Genomic DNA, 20,295 nt, shown 5'->3' on the forward strand with positions numbered 1-20,295 from the left:
ACAATCTTTTCGTGGGTCAATAGCAACTGAAAAAGTTCAAACTCTAACCGGTGACTTTGATTGCGGGAGAAAAACTAGAGTCCAAAGCCCAACCAATTGCTCGCCATGGACGGGCCCAAGACGTTATCAATGTCCAATCCGACAGGTGAGCAGGAATCGATTCGGACGGCGAATCAAAGCTTGGAACCAAACCATTCGAATTGAAATTGGCTACAGTCTCTGCTAAAAAAAGAAAAAAAAAACTGGCTACGGTCAATTCACTTCCATTTCAAACCAAACCAAGTCGGATTTTAGGTTGGAATTGGACGGTATAGTCAAAGTTGCGCATGTGCCATCAATGCTTATGATAAAGGTAAAGGGGGAATTTGGAAGATAAAAAGGTTTAATTTTCGTCGGTCTAACAACTTAAATCTTATTGCGACGCCCCACAACAGTCTATACCCATGTGATGAGCAACTCAAGGTGGGCACGTGCCCATGAATAAAGCTACAATGAGAAAGCACTTATGCATTTCTTCATGTACGAAATAACATGTGCCTACTGAAAATCACTAAATTAGCAACGGATCACTTATTTATGCAAGAAATAGCGCTCGATAATTGGACAAATCTTAACACATTTTCATTTGGAACATGAATTCTAATTGATACGCAGCAAAAGAAGAAGGAAAAAAGAAAAAGAAAAGGTAAATTAAACACCACATTTTGAAAAGGGTAATGTGTATCAGTATATATGTACATTTCTATACTGTCGTCTTCTTCTTCCGCAACCTTTCCATCCGTTTGTCCGGATTAAGGAGCGAATAAAAACAAACCACAGTGGGAAAAGAAAAAAGAAAAGAACAAAACAAAACAAAAGCGCGCCAAAAGAATGGCACGGTCCCCATCTGAGCTGGATTTCTAGAAGTCTCGTCTCGTCACGTTGTTGAATGTGGTCGCGAGATCGCCTGCTTTCTCGTCCGTCGCTCCGTATGATGGAAGGACTGACTTCATCACGAAGCAAAACCTACGTGGACCCCACCCGACCGACCCCTCAACGGTCCTCCGCTGCCCCCCCCATCCTATCCTATCCTCCACGCTTTCTCTCTCCCCCTGCTGTGGGGACCACCGGATCGGCAATCGGACACGAATTCTTTTGGCCTCTCCCCTTTCGGTATGGTGTTGACCCCAGGGAAGCTTCCCCGAATTTTTATTTTATTTTAATGGCGCTAGAATCTGCAAGTATCAATTCGAGCAGACAACGTCGAATCCGCCGGATCCGAAGTGACCGTCACTGCTTTTCCGATCACTCCGGCGAGCGCCGGGGACTCGGGTACGGCCTCATCTCCGGCATCTGCTCCGACACGGTCCATATCCTCACCGACTTGTCCAGGCTCCCGCTGTACACGATCCACCGCCCGTCGTTCTCGTCGCCCTCGTCGTCGTTGTCGGACCCGGGCGGCGTCGGGTCCTGCTCCACGGCCAGGCATTTGATGGGCCCGCCGTGGCCCGTCAGGACGCTCAGCCACGAGTGGGCCCCCGTGACGGGGTCCCTCCGCCACACGGAGATGCTCTTGTCCGCGGAGCCGCTGAGCACCAAGTTCCCGGCCGCAGCCATGCACAGGACCGCCAGCTTGTGGCCCCGGAGCGCCCCGCCGTGGGACAGGTGCTTCTGGCGCGTCCAGAAGTTGACCACGCCGTCCGAGGACCCGGAGTAGACCACGCCGGAGGCCTCGCTCACGGCCAGCGACGTCACCGCGCTCTCCTGGTCCAACAGGAGCCGGATCAAGAAATGCCTCGTCCCCTTCCCGTGCAACTCCATCCTCCACACCTTCACCGTTCCATCGGCCGAGCCGGTGAAGACCAAGCCGTCAAACCCCGAGGCGATCGAGTTTATCGCATCGTCATGAGCATCGACCGATTCCAAGCACTTGGAATCGGATAGCCTCCACACCTTCATGGTCTTGTCCCAAGAGCCTGAATACAAGATGCCCGCTTCCTGGTTCAGGCTCAAGCACGACACCGCGTCGAAGTGCTTGATGCGCAAGACCTTGCTGTGTCGGCGGACCTGAACGTAGTTCTTAGGGTTTACCGAGCTCTTGATGTAGTCCTTCAACGTGGGCAAGCTGCCGATGCGCTTGTGCGGGGCCACAGACAAATTATCGAGAAGGCGATTATCTTTCGAGGGCTTTTTCCAAACTCGGATCTTGCCATCTTGGTGGCCGGTGAAAACTCTGTCGCCGGCGACGACGATGGCCTTGACCAATCCGCTGTTGGACTTGAACCCCGAGAATTCCCTGAAGTTCTTCCACACCCGGATGTTCTTGCTGTCGGAGCCCGTGTACAGCAAGTCGCCGGTGGCCGCAAGGGAGTACACATGGCCCTCCTTGCGGATGAGGGACCCGACGAGGCCGTTGTTCCCGGGGAAGCCCCCGAGGAGCGGCGACGGCATAATCCACGGGGATTTGGCGTAGGGAGACAGCTGGTTCAACGGCGACATGAGGTAAGGGCTCGGCGAGGACGTGGAGTAGCCCGCGGAGGGCGAGGCGAAGTAGTAGCGAGCCGGGCTCGGCGTGGCGGAGGCGTTGCTGAAGCGGCGGTTGCCGTTGGCTGCGGCGGCCACGGCGTGGTACTCGTTATCTTGGTCCTGAGGGAAGAGGGTGGGTTCGGAACGCAAGAACGCTCCGAAAGTCGGTCGGCGACTGGGGTTGGCGTTGCTGGCCGGCTCTTCCGACATTACCGTTCCTCCTCTATCTTTCCTCATCTGGCAACGACGACGCTGAACTCTTCGGAAAGACGAGGAATTGCGGGAACGGCCGGCGAGGAAAGGGAAATGAAAAGACGATGCAGGGAGCTTATCCAGAGGCTTGAAGGAGATTTAGAGTGGAAGAAGCAATGCTTTTCTTTGATGATTGAGAAGGTATACTTGAAAGGGCGAGCGCGAGGGAGGAGATGCGTATAAATACTGGGGAGAGGGGAGACAGGAGATGATATGTAGGTGGGGGAGGATGGGACACGTGGAGGACGGAGACGCGAGGCTTACGAAGGTAGAGAGAGACGCACCTTCTACAATCGTGGAGACCGGGAACCGGCTGTGCCAGTCAGTGGGGGAGCGTAAACGATTTTGGCAAAATTGAATTATTCAATTGAGGCAGGAGCTCCACGCGCTCACGAGTCTGGGGATTTTGCGCATGGGAAAATGTGAGGAAAAAAGGGCGCGAACCGTTTTCAGACCGGACAGCTTCACGTTGGGTAAGTCGTTGACCATTGACTTTTACTCGGTGAGGAGACTTTTCTTAAACGACGGCGCCCTTTGCGTGCCTCGCGAGAACTTCGTGGTTCACCATAATCCCCAAGGACAGGCCGGCAAGTTGCAAAGGACCCAACCACTGGGATTCGCCCCAGTGGCTACCCTTCCCACATGGAAGGGGGAGGTGAGAGGTTCAAATCCCTACCTTCTCAGGGGAGATGGGGTGGGGACGCGTAAATTTCAGGAGTGAGTTTCGACTCCCACGCCCGCACTGTGAGAGGCAGAGGCAAAGTGCGAGTGAGTGTAGAATAGGCGTAGAGTAGACTCCACGCCCGCAAGAGGCAAGGCAAAAGTCAAAAAAAAAAAAAGTTGCAAAGGACCCTTTATTTGTGTCTTTAGAGTCAGTTGAGGAGGTTATCAATTAAACACAGGGATTATTGATATTAAATAGCCGTCAAACTAGGTTATATTTATTTTACGAAACATGGATGATTTGAAAAAAAATTATATAATTGATGAATAATGTTTTCCAAATCATTCATCTTCATTGAAACGTATAAAGTTCTAATGTGATGAGTTCTTTCAGAGTTTTATCACTAGGCGCACACATGTAATCCAAGAAACGATTGGCCTCGCATAACAATTGATTGATTCCCTATCCAATTGATTAAAGTCCTGCCATTGTATACGTCAGTGCATGCAAACTAGGGTTAAAATTGTCTAAATTTAGTGAGAGTTAATTGAATTAATTTATCTGCTCGATATCACAACACGTGAGTACCTTCAAATATCTGATCCCTCGTCTATTTCTTTAATCTTGAAAACCAAAGTTGAGTTAGGTAATTTTTTTTTTCTATTGGTTGGAGAGCCAAGCACTTTTTTTGACTCGCTTCTCTCTTCTATGTAGATGTTTATAGTAGTCACGGGGATCGAACTCTAAATCTAGTTCTCTCTAGTGCCATCTCCCCAATTCCTTTACAAACAAGGCCGCATGCCTGTTGGTGGAGAGCCAAGTACTTGATATGGGGAGGTTTGCATTCATGCACCCAGTGCTATTTGTTTTGGTGAAAGAATTTGTGTTATATAGCTTGATAACAAACAAACGAGAATATAATTTCATTTGAAGAAAAAGGTTGCTATATTAGTAAGTCTATTAAGCCTTATTATTAGGGAAAATTACAAAAAAAGGAAAGTCATAAACCTATTGACTAAAAAGACTTGCAAATCGTCAAAAAAATTTAGAATTGAATTAACCATCGTTTAATATATTTTGGACTTTTTCTTTTTTTTTTTGCAATTCTTCCCCTATTATTGAAAGCCGATTGAGAATTGACCCCAACAGAGTAGGTTTCATATTCCAAGTTCCAAGTCCAAAACCTACCCCCCTATTTCCTCTACTTGTAAGTGTTCCATCATTCATCTATTTCTTCAATCTCAAAAATTGAAATTGAGCCAGGTCTTGAGACAGGAGGGTTTGCGTGCAAGTGGCGAAAGGTTCGTACAACCAGTGTAATTTTGTCTATGTAAACTCTTTGCGTGTGTGTATGTTTTGATAACAAACAAACGAGGAACATCATTTCCTCAAATATGAAAATGAAAAAGAAAAAAGTTGAGATGTTAATTAGTCAATTAAGCCCCATCATTTTCCGACCCAAAAAAGAAGAAATTAAGCCTTATCATTGAAGGCCAAAAGTAAGCACCATCATTGTCAAGGATCTCGTAGTTAAGCTGAGCAGATAGATCTGGATTGGGGAAGAAAAAATCCACGTAAAGCAACCAAAACGTTGATGTTTTCCGCTCCACGACAGGCAAATGCATGCACCATCTCGCCTCCACAATCTCATCCTGAAGACCACAGCTATGCCCTGGACGATTGGTCGTTCCTGATGTGATGGAACGATAGAAATCGTGTGTCCGGAATGGCAAAAGATAAAACGCAGAATGAAGATAAGAAAGTCGTAATCAGACGGTTGCCCCAGGATGTTTTCTTGTATGGTCCTGAATCTCGAACGAATGGATGCACGGAAACCCTCGTTTCTTTTCCACTCCAGCACCACTAGAAATGCCGTCCCTTTTCCTTCACATGCGATATGATTGAACATTCTTCTTTTGGGAATCCCATAATTTACGTGGCCAGTGAAGAAAGAAACGATTCTTGTAAGCATCTGTAAGTTTGCATCCGTGTACACATGACGGTCTTGGCCTATACCAGTTTTAGGAACCCCTAGCCCGGCATTGGGAAACCTAACTCTTTTCCTCCTAGAGTGCATCGAGTATTTTCTTTTCTTGGATATGCACTTTGTCCGTCCAACTATGTATGATCAACCGATGGGAAACGAGTGACCGAAGAATAACCAAATCTATGATGGATAAGTGGAAAAAATGTAGCCTAAAGAGAAGTGGTCTTCAACTCCATCAATCCTTTCTTGATTGTGCAATGTAGCTGGCCAATAAAGGAAGGAAGAATCAAAAGAAGAAACCTTCTTTGACCATCAATTGCTCGTTTTCAGAAGCGAAGGAAGGATCCGGTCCATCGTTTACTATATCAATTTCACATGGCATCTCTCGAATATCCGTAGCGCAATCGAAATAATATATTCACACGGGCAAAAAGACGTTTTTTGTTCTGAAGGCGGTTTACCCAGCAGCAGTCCCATTCTCTATTCTACTGCCAATCTCTGCACTCCCAGCTTTCCCATTGGCAGATTTCTTCAAGAGCTTTTACGCGCCAAATGTCAATAACCCTTAATGGCTGCCGCCTACAATTCAGCGATTCGCAGCGAATTGGGTGAGGAGTAGACTTTGCAGCGAAAGCGACGTCTGCAATTCAAATTTCACAGTTGACGACACGTATCGGTTGTCCCTTCGACGTAGAGATTAGCTACTTATCAACGACGATACCCTGCCTCTTTGACACGTAATTAAGGGTAGATCAAGATCGGCCAGTTGGCTCGAGACACGTGTCTCTGCAATGCATACAGTACGTACGCACGTTAGCATGAGGAGAGCAAGAACTCAGAAAGATTAGGGTTTTATGTGATGTGCTGTGCTTTTGAGTTCTTCGAACTCATCCTCGACAGCTTTACGGTTGCCAAACTTTCGCCTTGTCAATCACGACACGGGGTCGGTAAGAATAGTTTCGTTCTTCGTCTTCACTGATATACAAAGGTTCATTAGCCTTCAGAAGATCATCCGAGCCCTTCATATCCCTTCCAGGAAATGCTTTCTGTACATAAATGAGAAAACATCATGGAGAGAGAGAGAGAGATCTTCATGAGGTGTAATCACTAAGCGAGAACTGCTGCACACGAGGAAGACAAGTGACTAGTAGTCGAGCTAATCATCGAAATCATACGTAATAATCGGGATGCAAGCTCATTAAACATCTGTCCCGGCCCTGGACACATGGGCGAGCTTGTCGAGTGATCTCATGCACCAATCATAACCACTGTCTCCCCCTTCTTTTCAAATGATAATTTGCCCGAAATAGCTCTTCTTTCGCCACCTGAAATTATTATAAAAACCCGAGTGGATTGCGAGCAAACTACTCGTTACATCCACGCACCTAAACGCCGAACAGCTGTCCCTAATAATGGTTCAAAGCGGCACTTGTCTTCAGCTTATCGTATGCACATTCCTTGTAAAGATTAAAAACTCGAAAAAAAAATTGTTGAGTGCCCGTTTGCATCGCATCTATAATTTAATTGATTATTCCCTTGCAGTATTGATTATGCACGGGGAATCATCAGCAGGCTCGCAATGGAAAGGTCTCGTGGCTTTTGGAGTCAATGAAATGATTATCGCGGTGGGGTTTCACCTAATCGAATCGGACTTTATGTTTGTCCGACCACCATCAGGCATGCACCATCTGCACTAGTTCTTATCACACTACCGCGATAGTCAACGTAATGGGCAATACGCAAATGCAAATACATTGTATATAATCGAGGAAGTGGCGGCCCCTCGCTGGCGTTTCATTTACTAAAATGCTTTTCATGTGGAAGTGGGTGTCTTAGGATCGCCCGACACGTAGCCAGACAACGTAAAAATGAGGCTTGTTCAATGTTATTCGCTGCTAAAGAAGGGCTGACGTATAGTTGTGTACATGGGATCACATGAATCCACGATTCTTTCGTATTCGTTTTACGGTCTTATAATGCAGGAGCACGTTTAATCTGAACCTCGCCCAATCTCCACGTTGCACGCTACGGGGGAACAAATAGATAATCCCACTACATAAACTATAGTCAGCTATGCACATTATTTTATAGGTGAAAGCTATATAATGACTAGGCATGTTCATTGAAGGAAGCTTCTTTCAATTGTTTATAACTTTTAGTTTGCCACCCGTCTTCTGTTGAGAAGAAATACGATTCTGTCGTAGATTTTGCAGTTTAGCGACAAGCCAAGTGTCTCGGAGTTGGAAAGGTCTTTGTTGACAGAGAAAGCATGCTTGATTATCGGGAGTTAACTTGTTGTTAGCAACCCTAATGACGTCTTCAGACCATTAAATTTTGGAAAATTAGTGAATGACCGTACGGTCATTTCAGAAAATGGATGGTGTGATGTTAGCCACGAGTTTTATTATTGGAAATTGGCATACGGGCTTTGCCGGTTTCCTTTTTTTCTGTCAACGAATTAGTGGGATTTTTCCACTATTTTAAAAAGGAATAAAATACTTTTTTTTTGGAAAAAATCAAAGTTATTATATTTGGATAATAGTAATATGTGCAAGATTCACTTACGACTTTTAAAATGAATAGATATTGTTCTCCGGCCAAAGAAAAAAATTTGGTAGACATTGTTCCTCAATAAAAGAAATTCATGAACTCCAAAAAAAAAAAGAAAAGGAAATGCGATTATCTATTATACTTTGAACTTCGAATTATTTTGGGATTTATAAAACGATTAACACATAACTATAGAGAAAGGGTCATTAATCTCTGCCTCTTTTAATTGCAGGAAAGTAAAAGGTATTCATTATGCTAATATTTAGTTTGTATTTGTTAATATATATGTATGTATACGTAGATATATGACTTAATTTTTTACGTTAATATCATTTAAATGGATTCTAATGAAAATCGATTTATAGATGAATACAAGATGAACAATTCAATTTAAAAAATTAGTGATGAAAGAGTCATGATGCCAGAAAAAATAAAACTTGTGTCGCCTCGCTAATAATATTAACAAATTCTTTTTTAGTTAGTGATAATACTTTTCTACTCGTATTATCTCTATGTTGCTATTTAATTTTGAAATTTTAAAATCCTCTAATTTTAAATTAAGCCAAGAGAAAAATGGAGACAATGGAAAGTGAAAAAGATACAAAAATCGGTCAAAGGGTGTCCTAGTTTCCTCCTTTGAAAGTTGGGGTTGGCATTAGACGGTCAGAAAATTGAAATTACGGCACCGTCATGGTACCCAAGCCCTTAAATTTTTACCATAAAATTTCGTGAATGTTTGTCTGAACTCTTAGCTAAAAACGAGTTTGATTTCTCAAACACACACTAAGCGGGTAATGTAATTTTCCAGTTAGACCATCCATCTAGGATTTTAGCCCTCGTCTTACCTAGTTCATGAGATAGCAACGGTTCATGATAAGCCAATTTTCATACCTAAGCTAGATTTCCTCTCAATCATAATTATTATAATTAAATTATATAGGGAAAATAATACAAATGGTTTTTGAACTATGACTCAATGTGCAATGCAATGTCTGAAATTTAGCCCAATACACAATATCTTTCCCAAACTTTTAATTTGTTCAATGTGGTCCATAACATTTCGGTACATGTTCAAATTAATCCCTAAAATATATGAAAATATTTAATTTCATCCCTGAATTTAAATTAATGGAAGGATACCATTAGTTATTTTTATGTAGTTAAAGAACTAGTTTGAATAATTACCAAAAATTTAGATACTATGTCAAATGAATTAAAAGTTCGGAGACGACACTACACGTTGGGTCAAAGTGTAAGCATTACATTAAACAAATTGAGAGTTCGAGAACCACATTACATATTTGGTCAAAGTTTATAGACTACCTATGTGATTATTCCAATTATATGTCACAAAATCACAAAAATGAACAGTAAACATACAGACCCTCACACCAGTACCCGGCCTCCACCATCAGCAATGGGCTTTCAGAGCCCAGCCCACTGCCATCTCAGTCCCAAACGAAGAAGCCCACAGGCCCAAAGCTGTCTTGTTCTGCAAGTCCCTCTTTCCAAGAAGCAACCCTGCGACGTGCGAACCCTCCATTTCCAGACCTCACGACGACAACGACGACGCTGACGACGACGCTGACGGTCATCAGCAGCTGCCGTAGACAAGCCAGCAATGGAGTTCCTTCCTGGAAAGGGCAAGGCCGTCCACGGCGACTGCACCGCCCTCGTCCTGGTCAGCTCCGCGTTTCACCCTTCAAGCTCTCGACTTCTCTTTCTCGAATTCCTTTTCTGTTTCGGCTTCCTGGTCTTCGGTGCAGTCGTAGTGAACTAGGGTTTTTGCGAATCGTACCTCTTCGCTCGAGTTCTTACTTCTTCAATTGCTGCGCCGAACTTCGGTTTGCGTTAGGTTTCGCGTTGCTTTTCTTTTGCGTTTGCTTTCTCGGCAAGCTAAACGGAGTGTTGATTTGATCGGTTCCGATCTTTTCTGGAGGCAGCCTGCGCTGTCGATTGGGAACGTCGGGCAGCTCGCGGTGGACTTGCTGGTTTCGACGCTGCGGGCGGAGAGGATCGGGTTCCTGGATGATCCGAACGTCCTTCCTTGCGTCGGCAATGACGCGTACGGGCCGGTTCCGTCCGGGGAGCTCGCGCTCCCGCTCGAAGGTGATTTGTCCTCTCATCTTGTCTGCTCAAGTGTTTTCGGGCCTTTGTTATGAGAAATGGATTTAGAGACTAGAGGGCACTTGGTTGGTGAGGAGTATGGGCTTGTTCTTGGTGATTTGGTGGTACTTTAATTTTGTGGATCAGATCGATGGAACATGTCGGTGACGGTTGATATTGTTTTCCTGATTGCAGCTTATGATTCACCTTCCAATGCTGCTACTCTTGTCCAACAGAGGTCTCCAGTTGTTAAGGTATTGGAAATCGCGCGTGGTTTACGATTTGTCTTGTCTTCTGCTTTTTCTATGTTTAGTTTGTCCCGTTGATCACCTGAAGTGAAGATCTATGGGTAGGTCTTTTTCCCAATCTAAGATGCATGAGTTGTGGCCAGTTAAGATTGGCATTTTCTATATTGCTCTGCGATACTATGATACAGGTGTAGTTTTTATTAATTTGTAATATGCTCTGAATTTGTAATATGCATAAGTCGTGGCCAGTTCAGCCTTTCCAACGTGAATGTCCTTTCTTTTGTTAACTTTTTTGAGATTTTGGACAACTGTAGACATGATTTTTTTTCCTCAAAGAAGATAGACAGATGATCCTTTAATTGATAGAGCTTTTAGTAATATGGTTTGACTCTATATTTTGACTGAATAGAATAGTTGGTTATAAATATGACGACTTGGTATAGTGGAGAGATCTTCATGGAGGTAAATGCATTGACAGACATTGTGTATTCTGCTGGCCTTGATCTCTCTCATGCAAATGGCTAGCACCTTCATGTACTTAGCTTGCACGTACACACACATAAAGGGAGAGGATGGTTACCATTGGGAATTGCGTAATGAGTAAATTTCTTTATGTATTAAGATGGTATTCAACAATTTCTTTGTTTGTAATGGACAAGATTATGAACACCTGGTTCTCTTCTGCTTCATGTTTTGGATTTCACCTGAACTTTGGACAGGGCTGGAGTCATTGTGGCATCAGCCACAAAGGAGAGAAAAGAAAACTCATGAGCTATTATCCATTTCCATTTTTTGTTTGTCAAATCGAAGCAATTATAGGTGATTCATAGGTGACCTTGGTTTCACTTCCCCCTTTTCCTTGATTAACCTGTCTTGAATCTCCCATGTCCATCTGAACGTTTTGGATGTGGTCATTCAAACAGGGAATGATGATTGAGTTTGCAAAGAATTTGGCTGATTTTGCTGTTTCAAGTGGAAAGAAGCACATTGTGGTTCTATCTAGCTTAGATTTTGGGAGATGGCAAAGAATTGATACATCGAGGTAAAGCGGGAAATCGCTTCTGTAAGCTATTTCGTACTGGGAAATGGCAAATGACTCCAGAAATTTTCTGGTGACTTGATTGTTCATTGATGCTTTGATTGTTTCAGTGGCTTGCAGACATATTACCTTTCCAGCAGTAGCTCGGATGGATCAGATGATCAATGTGAACAGTTTGGTTGGAAAAGATTGCCAGAGTTTAACCCTGACCAGAGGTGTTGGAAATATCTTAGCACTTTAGCTGAAGGAGGTAATGCAGCACAAGAAGGTTTGCCTGCTGAAGATGATCTTGAAGAAGATGACTACTACCCAAGTTTGCCTTTTGCTGCTCTTTTTTCATTCTTCAAGGTGATCATTTTGCTGCACAAATATTCTTTGTTTGAATTGTTTCTGTGCATGTCTTGGGAAATTGTCATCCAATGCCTTTATCTACTAGGTGCCTGGATCTATGCATCTTACTGCAGCCAGCCTGCATTTACGCAACAGATAATGCTTCAGAATCGTTTTGCTCCACTTTTCTCAATAAAAAAGAAAAATTGATAGGCTTTCTTTGTGGAAGCAGAAACTGAATTGGGTTTACAGTTGCTGGATACTTTCCTTGGTTTCCATACTTGTAGACTAAAAGGATGAAAGTTTTAAGAGTTTAGGTTCTATTTTCTAGGGCACACTGCATTGATTATGTCAAAGTCCTCTCAAAATCTAGATGATATTTTTTTTCTCTTTTTGTCATAGAGCTTCACATTTAGAGACATCATATGAGCTGAATTAACATCTTTTTTTTGTTGACTCAAATAACTTATAAAAGGTCCATCTGTTTTGATCAGGCCAAAGGTTTAAAGGTCACTTGCTTGCTGTGTTACTGCTCTGAAGGAGACAACATGTCCGATGCTTTTCATCTTGCTGAAGCAGCACTCAAACTTTTGGGGGTGAGGACAAATTCAAGTGGTAATTTTCGCTCCATGCATTGATTTTTTTCAGCACCCTCCACTTAATCAGCTACAAAAGAACCAGTATTTCCTGTTTCCGTAGCATGCATATAAATTTCTATCATGTATGTCAGTCTAGGACTATAACTGATATTTCTTTGATCTTTGGAAATACTCTATTTTTTATCTTTGTACTTCCACTACTTTTCTACTAGATCCTTCCACTTTAATTTTCCTAATCAAGCCATTCTACTTACAAAAAATGTCTAATCAACTCTCTCTGGCTCAAAATCCACCCGAATCGACCTGACATGGCTATTGGAGGACATTGGAACATGATGTGGACTAGATACTGCTTGTGTAGACACCCACCATAGGGTGTGGATAGCTAATAGATTAATTTTTTTAGTCTGTTCTGTTATTCTCCTGCTAATTCACTGTCCATGATGGGTTTCCACGTAGACAATATTTAATCCTTGTCACACTCCAGCGGCCTCCAACAGCAACATGAACTGAATTGGGCCAGATTTTGTGCCAGAGGGATTTGATTAGATATTTTGTATGAGTAGAACTTGATCAGAAAAAAATTAAAAGTATAGGATCTTGATTAGAAAAATGGTGAAAGTTCATGGACAAAAAGTAGTATTTTTCCTTGATCTTTCTTTTTTCAAGAAAAATATGGTTTTCCATAATAAATCAAAAGCTGTCTGATGAGATAATTTGGAATCAATCTTCAGATTCTTTATGTTTTAAACTACTCGTATGTCATAAAAGTTTCTTTTAAGTGTTGCCAAACAATTCGTTTCTGGCTGTCTCTTATTTCTGAATATCATAAAATGTCGAAGAGACAGTCACAGGTTATGCTTATATGCTATCTTTTTGGGTTATTTCAAGCAGAATTGCCAGACATCTTAGTCACCTTATATATTCATATTCTGGTCATTAATCAACTGGACTTAGAGTGTACTTTTGTTATACTGAACGAGTTCAAAGACTTAAACAGCACTCCTAAAATTTTCGTGGGTGGTATCAAATGGCAAAACCATTTGTTCCATTAGATTTTGCTAATTAAGCCCAACTGTAGTAGTTTTTTGAGGTCAAGAATGCCTCTTTCAATACAACCTGTAGTTGGTTCAATTTGAGTAAGTTTGAACTAGGAAATATAGATGCTGATGATGATTCGTTTGTGGCAATGGCTTCGGCCTTTGGGCAGGTCACGGAGGCGACTGGATCATCCCATATTCTTGGAAGACTCTGTATGGACCTCCCCCCGATATATCCATCTTTTAGGTCTGTAATGACTGGTGTAAGATCGATGCTTATGCATTCAGTTTCTGTAATGCTGTTGAGGATTCTTATGGCAAGTTTCATTTGGTCCGGCATTTTTTCTCGTGCGTGTCCAAATTGCTTGCTTTATCCAGTTCAACATGCCTCAGTGCTTTCCATACCAAAGTGATACGCCAGAAGAACCCCTAAGCAAAATGTTAATGAAACTTTCAAGCTGAAACAGAGAACGGACATCTGCAATAACTTGACTTTGGACCCCGATTCTTGATACTAATCAATGATGATAAAAGATGGGCTTCAGGTTTCTTACCGAACGAGAAGGGGAGGATTCAAGATCAGCATAAGGGCGAATCCTCGCGTTCGCAAGATGAACCTCTTAGACTTGCATGCAAACTCATGACCACGCGCAACGTCGTGATTGTACTTTGCCCAAGGACCGACGACGGAAGACCATTCGCTCACTCATAACGCAAAGTAAGAAAGAGAACGCATGTCATCGATCTGCTGTAATCATTATCGGATCAAGAAGAAAGAGAACGAATGTCAACGATCTGCTGTAATCATTATCGGATCAAGTATTAATATAGTAAAAGCAAGGTAGCCGACAAACACGAAATACGAACTGGCACGCTTCATCCAAAAGAAAATGCCAGAGGCAATGAGTCGGGCTAATGGAATGCAGACCAGTGGCCAGGCCATGCTTGGGGACCCAATGCTCATTCGAGAACGAGAGAGCACGCGACGTGGCAATGCGTGGATGGATCCAAAACCGCAATCCATCGAACGTAGATCAAATTTATCCATTTAGTTTTCAAATACCGTCAGATCCTTCCCACATAAGTCTTGACTCTCCACCGACCAAAAAAAAAAAGTCTTGACTCTCCACCAAATCTGGCAAACTGGCGGAATTCAAACATAAAGAAAGTCCCCCAAAACCACCCGTTGAGGCCACGTAGCGAAAATGACAGGGCGATCCCAATTGCAATAATGCTACGAGATCAACTACTGCGATCTCACTAGCTTCTCGTAAGCTCCGCCTTCTCTATAATAGACCATAAGAGTTGTTGCGTTGGGAACTTTGTGCGGGGGCGTCTGCTTGTGTTGCTTTTGTGGGAGGAGAAAGATGGGCAAGTCTGGTCACTTGGCGATGAGGACGGACCGAGTAGCGAGCGATTCGATAGCTTCGGATCTGAAAGAGATGGGGGACGCCGCCAAGAAGCTCGCGAATCATGCGATCGAGATGGTGAGCTCCGGACTGGGGACTACCATTCTCGAGTGGGTCGCTTCTTTTGCCGCCATGTATGTACTCCTCAACCCGCTCTTCAAACCTTTTTTCTGTTCCAATGATAGGTTATATCGCTCTAGCGTCTGTGCTTTGTGACATAAAATGCATGTGCCTAGTAGCTCGGTAACCTCGAACATCGGACGCCATTACACGACCGAATTCATGCGTTAGGAAGCATTTCTTCTAAAATGATGCACCCTGATTTTCCCCCCACCTGAGCATCAGCATACTCCGGCGATTTGCATGAGAGAAATTTAATCCCACCCTAGGGGAGAAAATCGCTAGGTCAACTCTCAATACTATTATTCAGTCAAAAAAGGAAAAGAAATGTCAAATTCACTTAATGGGCCGAGGCGATCCAGACCGCGCCTCGCGAGATGGGCCGGCCCGGCTGTGCCCTGCTCGAACATGCGATTCCATCAAACATGTTTCGGCAAAACACGATGCGATCTCGAACATCACCATGTTGTGAGCAGAAAAGAGAGTTCGTTCCTTCACTTTAATCTTGTGCATAATGGCAGCTACTTGCTGGTCTTGGATCGGACGCACTGGAGGACGAACATGCTCACGTCCCTGTTGATCCCCTACATCTTTTGACCCTCCCTTCGTGGCTGTTCACCATACTCAGGTGATTCTTCGCCACATGAACGTACACATCTGCTGTCCTCTCTAACTACTAAACCGGACTGCAATAGTAATTGCTTGAAATACTTTGCAACCCCGTGATGCAGGGGAGAGATCGGCAAGTGGATCGCTTTCGTCGCCGTCGTCCTCCGCCTTTTCTTTCCCCGGCACTTCCCAGGTATGTATAGGCTTCGAGCCATCGATCCTTCAATCATCCTGCACGTCCGCACATATTTATTACACGTCCACCATATGGTCATATCCCTGAGCGGACCAAAGAACTTTGATATAATTGATGTCATTACCGTTTTGACAGATTGGCTGGAGATGCCCGGCGCTCTGATTCTCCTGATAGTGGTGGCCCCGAGCCTGTTCGCCAGCACCGTAAAGGGGGACTGGATTGGGGTGGTGATCTGCCTTGCCATCGCGTGTTACTTGCTGCAGGAGCACATCCGGGCTGCTGGCGGGTTCCGCAACGCGTTCACGAAAGCCAACGGCATCTCCAACACCGTCGGGCTGATCATCTTGTTCGTCTACCCGGCGTACGCACTGGTGCTCGACATACTGTAGATTGAATTTTTTTTAGTCCGCCCGATCCCACCGTGGTGGTTGCCGACTCGTGTTGCTCTTTTGATGTCATTTTCCAAAGTGCCTCGTTTGACCACTGTTCATATTCAATTTGTTCTGTAAAAAACGTGTGGACCGGTGATTCAGGAAAGGGACGTTGGTTTTTACGTGGGGGTGGGTGGCTGTGTCGCACTGAAACAAAGGCGTTGAATTTTTCGGGACTAATAAGCTGATCAAGCCCAAACGCCAAGTTTCATTAGTTGGAAAATTCAAGTTAGTTATAAAATTTAATAATAATAATAATAATAAAAAAAGAAACTGAGAGAAAGAGTGATGAGTTTGGGAATTCCAAGGTTGTCCGAACTGAGATCTTTGACTAGCCCAAAAGATTCCAACAGTAGTTTTGTTCTCCCCCCAAACGTAATGATTATGAGCTGATGGAGTTGTGTAACACATGAGCTGATAATGATGATGATTATGATGATGGGTTTTAACACAACAGGTGCAACAAGGACAATAAATCCAAGAACGTAACAACACAGAGCACATAGAAGCAATCAAATCCCCTCCCCTTTTTTTACCGACAGGAATCTAACACCACGACCCCTTAACAATTTTCCAACTCGAAAGAACTTTTGCAAAATTCATCTCGAGGCCGGGCGGCTGGCCAAAGCAAAAGCGAGAACTTTAGTAAACTCACTGTCCATTAATTTCTACAAAAGACGGAAAGAAAGGACTTCACCTTGTGCCGTTCGTTTCCTCCTTTAATTCCTCCCGCCAATTGCCCTTCGCCCTTTGGCCCCAAGGAAAATGCGCATCTCGTCGCGACTTCACAAACCACAATTCTCAATCTCAATTTCGATTTCGATTTCTATTTCGATTTCGTCTTCAAAAAGGACCAAAAACCCAGTAATAATCAATGCACCAATCGCCCTCCCCCTCATTGATTACCTCCCCACCTCCCTCCTCTGTCCCCCACCCTCTCCACCTCCCCGCCATTTAATGCTTCCCCATTAATTCGACTCTCTTCTCAAAAAAACAAAAAAAAAAAAAAAAAAATTCAATTCAATATAAGTTAAAATTTTATAAAAATTAAATTCTTTTGCAGACACCCCCATTTTCATCTCCCTCAGTCGTGTCCATTGAAAGCACTTCGTTGACCCCATTTCCCACTTCCCCCGCACTCCCCCCGGTCCATCACCCGCCGTCCCTCCCACCCCGCACTCCCCACAGCATCGCATCCTGGCCGTCCACGTGTCGGCCGGGCTTGAAAACCTCCGCTCCGGTCGCCGGTCTAAAATTTGAAGTTCCTCCCCAGTCCCCAGTCCCCCGTCCCCACTACCTCCTGCTGAACCGCTCCGGCGACAGCAGCGCCTCGGGATCGCCGCACCTCAGCCGGCTCGACGAGAACGCCGCCGACGGCCTCGCGAACATGGGGCTCGTGATCGACTTGCTCCGCCGCGACGATCCCCCTCCTCCTCCTCCGCTGGCGCCTCCCGAGAACCTCACGCTCGACTCCGACAGCGGGTAGAAGCCGCCCCCTCCTCCTCCTCCTCCGCCTCCTCCGCCTCCTACTCCTCCTCCTACTCCTCCTCTCCGCTTGAAGAACGGCGACTTCATTCCCCTGTAGTATCGGAACGAGAACACCCTGGGCTTCGGCAAGGACCCGAACGGCGACAGCCTCTTGCTCCAGAACGCCCCGGCGCCCCCCCGTCGGTACCTCCACGGCGAGGCCGTCACCGGCTCCAGCACCAGCCTCTCCGACGCCAGGCTCCTCTCGAAGCCGAACGAATAGGATCGCTTCAGCAGGAAGTCCCTCGTGTTGCTCGCCCGGTCCTCCGATAACGGGGTCATCCTTCGAGGCGGAGGCGATTGCTCTTCGACGATCTCCGTGACCGTCGTCCCGTTCGCGTTGTTGCTGGGGTGGCCGTTCGGGTTGTTTGGGCTCGCTTCCGTCGCGGCGGCGAGCGGTTCCTCGAAGATGATGTCGCGGAGGATCGCGTCCTCGTCGAGGCTCGGCCGAATCCTCGCCGCCATCAGAGGCACAAACGGAGAAGCCGGCGGGAGGAATATCCCGGCGCGGCAGAGGGGGCAGTTGGCGTGCGATCGGAGCCACATGTCGATGCAGTCCACGTGGAACGCGTGGGCGCACGCCGGCAGGGTCCGCACGTAGTCGCCCTCCTCGAACTCCAGCAAGCAAACCGCGCAGTCCCGGGCCCGGTGGTCGTGGCCCTTGGCGGTGAACAGGGAGAGCGGGATCGTCTTGATGACCGCGTCGTCGAGGCCGTACGGCGAGTACACGTGGAAGGCCCCGCCGCCGCCGCCGTCGCCGTCGGGCGAGTCGAAGAAGGGCGGGGGGGAGCTGAGGTCGAAGGAGGAGGCGGACGACGGGAGGTAGAGCCGCCGCCGCCGCCGCCGCCGCCGGCGTGAGGAGAGGCGGCGGTGGAGGCGGAGGAGGTGGCGGGAGATGAGGCGGGAGTAGGAGACGACGAGGAAGGCGGCGGCGACCACCGCGACCATCGCGATCAGCGGGGGGCTGAAGCTCACGGCGGACCTCGACGGCGAGGGGGACTGCTGCAGGAGGGTGACGGTCCTGGGGGCGGGGGCGGGGACGGGGGCGGCCGCGGCGGCCAGGGACGGGGACGGGGACGGGGACGGCGAGATCGCGATCGACGAGGCCATGGTGGCGGCGGTTATGGAGGGAAAGTGGAGGAGCGGCTCTGGTTTTGGTTTTGGTTTTGGTTTTGGTTTCGGAGTGGAAGTGGTGGTGGTGGTGGTGGTGGTGGTGAAGAATGCAGGCGGGGGCGGGGGGTTGACTGCGGGCACTGTGCTGGGCTCCGATTTGTCGACCCAGTTGGTGGGTCGGTCGACACGTCAACGTTTGTGAATTTAAGGCGACCCCCGGGGAGGGTTTCGTTCCCCTGCTCCGCCATCCCACCTGGTCCCGCCCGCCCGGGTCCGCCACGTGCACGCGCCGCAAACGCATCCCGGCCGTTGCGCCGCGCGGGCCCCCGACGCCATTCGACGGCGCGCACCGACCGGTCTCCGGTGCTCGGGTCCCCATGGGATCGTCGCTCACGTAGGGCGACGGAACTCCTTGTGGTACTGTTTTGAAAGTGGGGGCTTTCCATGACGTGGCGGGAGGGCATTGGCGGGGAGGTAGAATTGGGCGGTGGGCCCCCGGGGGAGGCTTTTGCAATTGGGTTTGTTTTTTTCTTATACAAAGTCTTGCCGCGTGGGAATGTAAGGATTTCTTTTCCCTACTCTTGATGTGGGGGTCCGCAATGGGAAAGATAGGTGCTAGACGGCTCGAAGCATTTGGTTTGAAACTTAGGTTATAACTGTTCATCGGCCACCACATGGAATCGACCTTGTGTGAGTTCTAGATGATGACGATTTGTCAAATTCAATCGATCCATAAATTCAAATTCGTATAAAGCACTTCACACGTATTATTGAGCCGGTCAAGCCTTGTTTAATGAAGTCGAGTGATCTGTTGATAATTGAAAATTATGATAACAATTCTCAATTCCATCTAATATTTGTTAGGTTTTCAATAGAGTATTGAGAGCAACTTTATAAACTAGTATCGTTAGATATCAATCGAGGGAAATGATATGCTTTTAAGCTTGTGTTTTCAAGACACCTTGATGAATAATATGCAATGAATTTGCGCACATAGCCCTCTGGAGCTAGGATAATTAACGGGAGAGGTCGGGGAATTCCCTTGTCCTTTTATATAGAGCTCCCCAAATGTATGCAAACTAAAAGGATCACGGGCACATGCTGAAGTCTTGAATTTATCAGTCTTTGTGTTCATTACTCCTAAATTGTCATCATTAAAAAATCGACACGCGTCGAAACTTATGCAGCAGCACATTTGTTTTTTTTTTTCTTTCGGGGAGGGGGACACAAAACTTACCTTATTATATATTTTCAAACCATATTTTATCTATGGCTCTCGTGGTGCGGGAAGCACCACAGCTAACAAGATCATCCTAGAATGCACAGGAAGACAAACGAGTCCTGATGTCGGAATTTGGACTCTTGGAACATTCGACGCCGAAATAATTTCCACTGCAATATAAAGTAACAAAAAATAAAAATGAAGAAAAATCAACGGAAAAGAAAAATCGAGAAAAACGAACCAAAGTGGGGTGTCCCTCTTTTTCTTTTTCTGTTTCTTTTCTTCCCCGCATTGGCACATGATTGACACGTAAGGGGCTCGCCACGCTTGCGTCAGCAAGCGTACTTC

The 20,295-nt window shown here is 45.9% G+C and overlaps 4 protein-coding genes across 7 annotated transcripts; 2 read left to right on the forward strand and 2 right to left on the reverse strand.

The window, feature by feature from the left end:
* Nucleotides 1–686: 686 nt before the first annotated feature.
* On the reverse strand, nt 687–2,912 carry LOC104418796 (protein JINGUBANG). The gene has a single exon (XM_010030238.3). The coding sequence runs from the start codon at nt 2,740–2,742 to the stop codon at nt 1,285–1,287; it is 1,458 nt and encodes a 485-aa protein (XP_010028540.2). The 5' UTR covers nt 2,743–2,912; the 3' UTR covers nt 687–1,284.
* Nucleotides 2,913–9,489: 6,577 nt separating this feature from the next.
* LOC104418797 (proteasome assembly chaperone 2) lies at nt 9,490–13,662 on the forward strand. The gene is made up of 7 exons (XM_010030239.3): nt 9,490–9,639; nt 9,902–10,067; nt 10,260–10,318; nt 11,236–11,354; nt 11,462–11,699; nt 12,176–12,296; nt 13,491–13,662. Exons 1-7 carry the CDS (start codon nt 9,580–9,582, stop codon nt 13,565–13,567), a joined length of 840 nt encoding a protein of 279 aa, XP_010028541.2. The 5' UTR covers nt 9,490–9,579; the 3' UTR covers nt 13,568–13,662.
* An 846-nt stretch (nt 13,663–14,508) lies between these two features.
* On the forward strand, nt 14,509–16,144 carry LOC104418799 (cold-regulated 413 plasma membrane protein 1). The gene is given in 5 exon segments (XM_010030240.3): nt 14,509–14,863; nt 15,371–15,441; nt 15,444–15,477; nt 15,581–15,651; nt 15,790–16,144. Coding segments are annotated over 5 exon segments (606 nt in total). The 5' UTR covers nt 14,509–14,687; the 3' UTR covers nt 16,044–16,144.
* LOC104418798 (RING-H2 finger protein ATL65) lies at nt 15,633–18,871 on the reverse strand. 4 transcript variants are annotated; one of them, XM_039302095.1, is made up of 3 exons: nt 16,783–18,871; nt 15,779–16,137; nt 15,633–15,689 (listed from the first exon to the last, which is right to left on the reverse strand). In XM_039302095.1, the coding sequence occupies exon 1, from the start codon at nt 18,720–18,722 to the stop codon at nt 17,379–17,381; it is 1,344 nt and encodes a 447-aa protein (XP_039158029.1). In that variant the 5' UTR covers nt 18,723–18,871; the 3' UTR covers nt 15,633–15,689; nt 15,779–16,137; nt 16,783–17,378. The 4 variants fall into 4 exon arrangements, with proteins under 4 accessions (XP_039158029.1, XP_039158028.1, XP_039158027.1 ...); XM_039302094.1 differs by having other exon boundaries at nt 15,779–16,157; XM_039302093.1 differs by having other exon boundaries at nt 15,779–16,703.
* Between the last annotated feature and the right edge of the window lie 1,424 nt (nt 18,872–20,295).

The sequence above is a fragment of the Eucalyptus grandis genome, chromosome 9, assembly GCF_016545825.1.
Source record: "Eucalyptus grandis isolate ANBG69807.140 chromosome 9, ASM1654582v1, whole genome shotgun sequence".
NCBI lineage: Eukaryota > Viridiplantae > Streptophyta > Magnoliopsida > Myrtales > Myrtaceae > Eucalyptus > Eucalyptus grandis.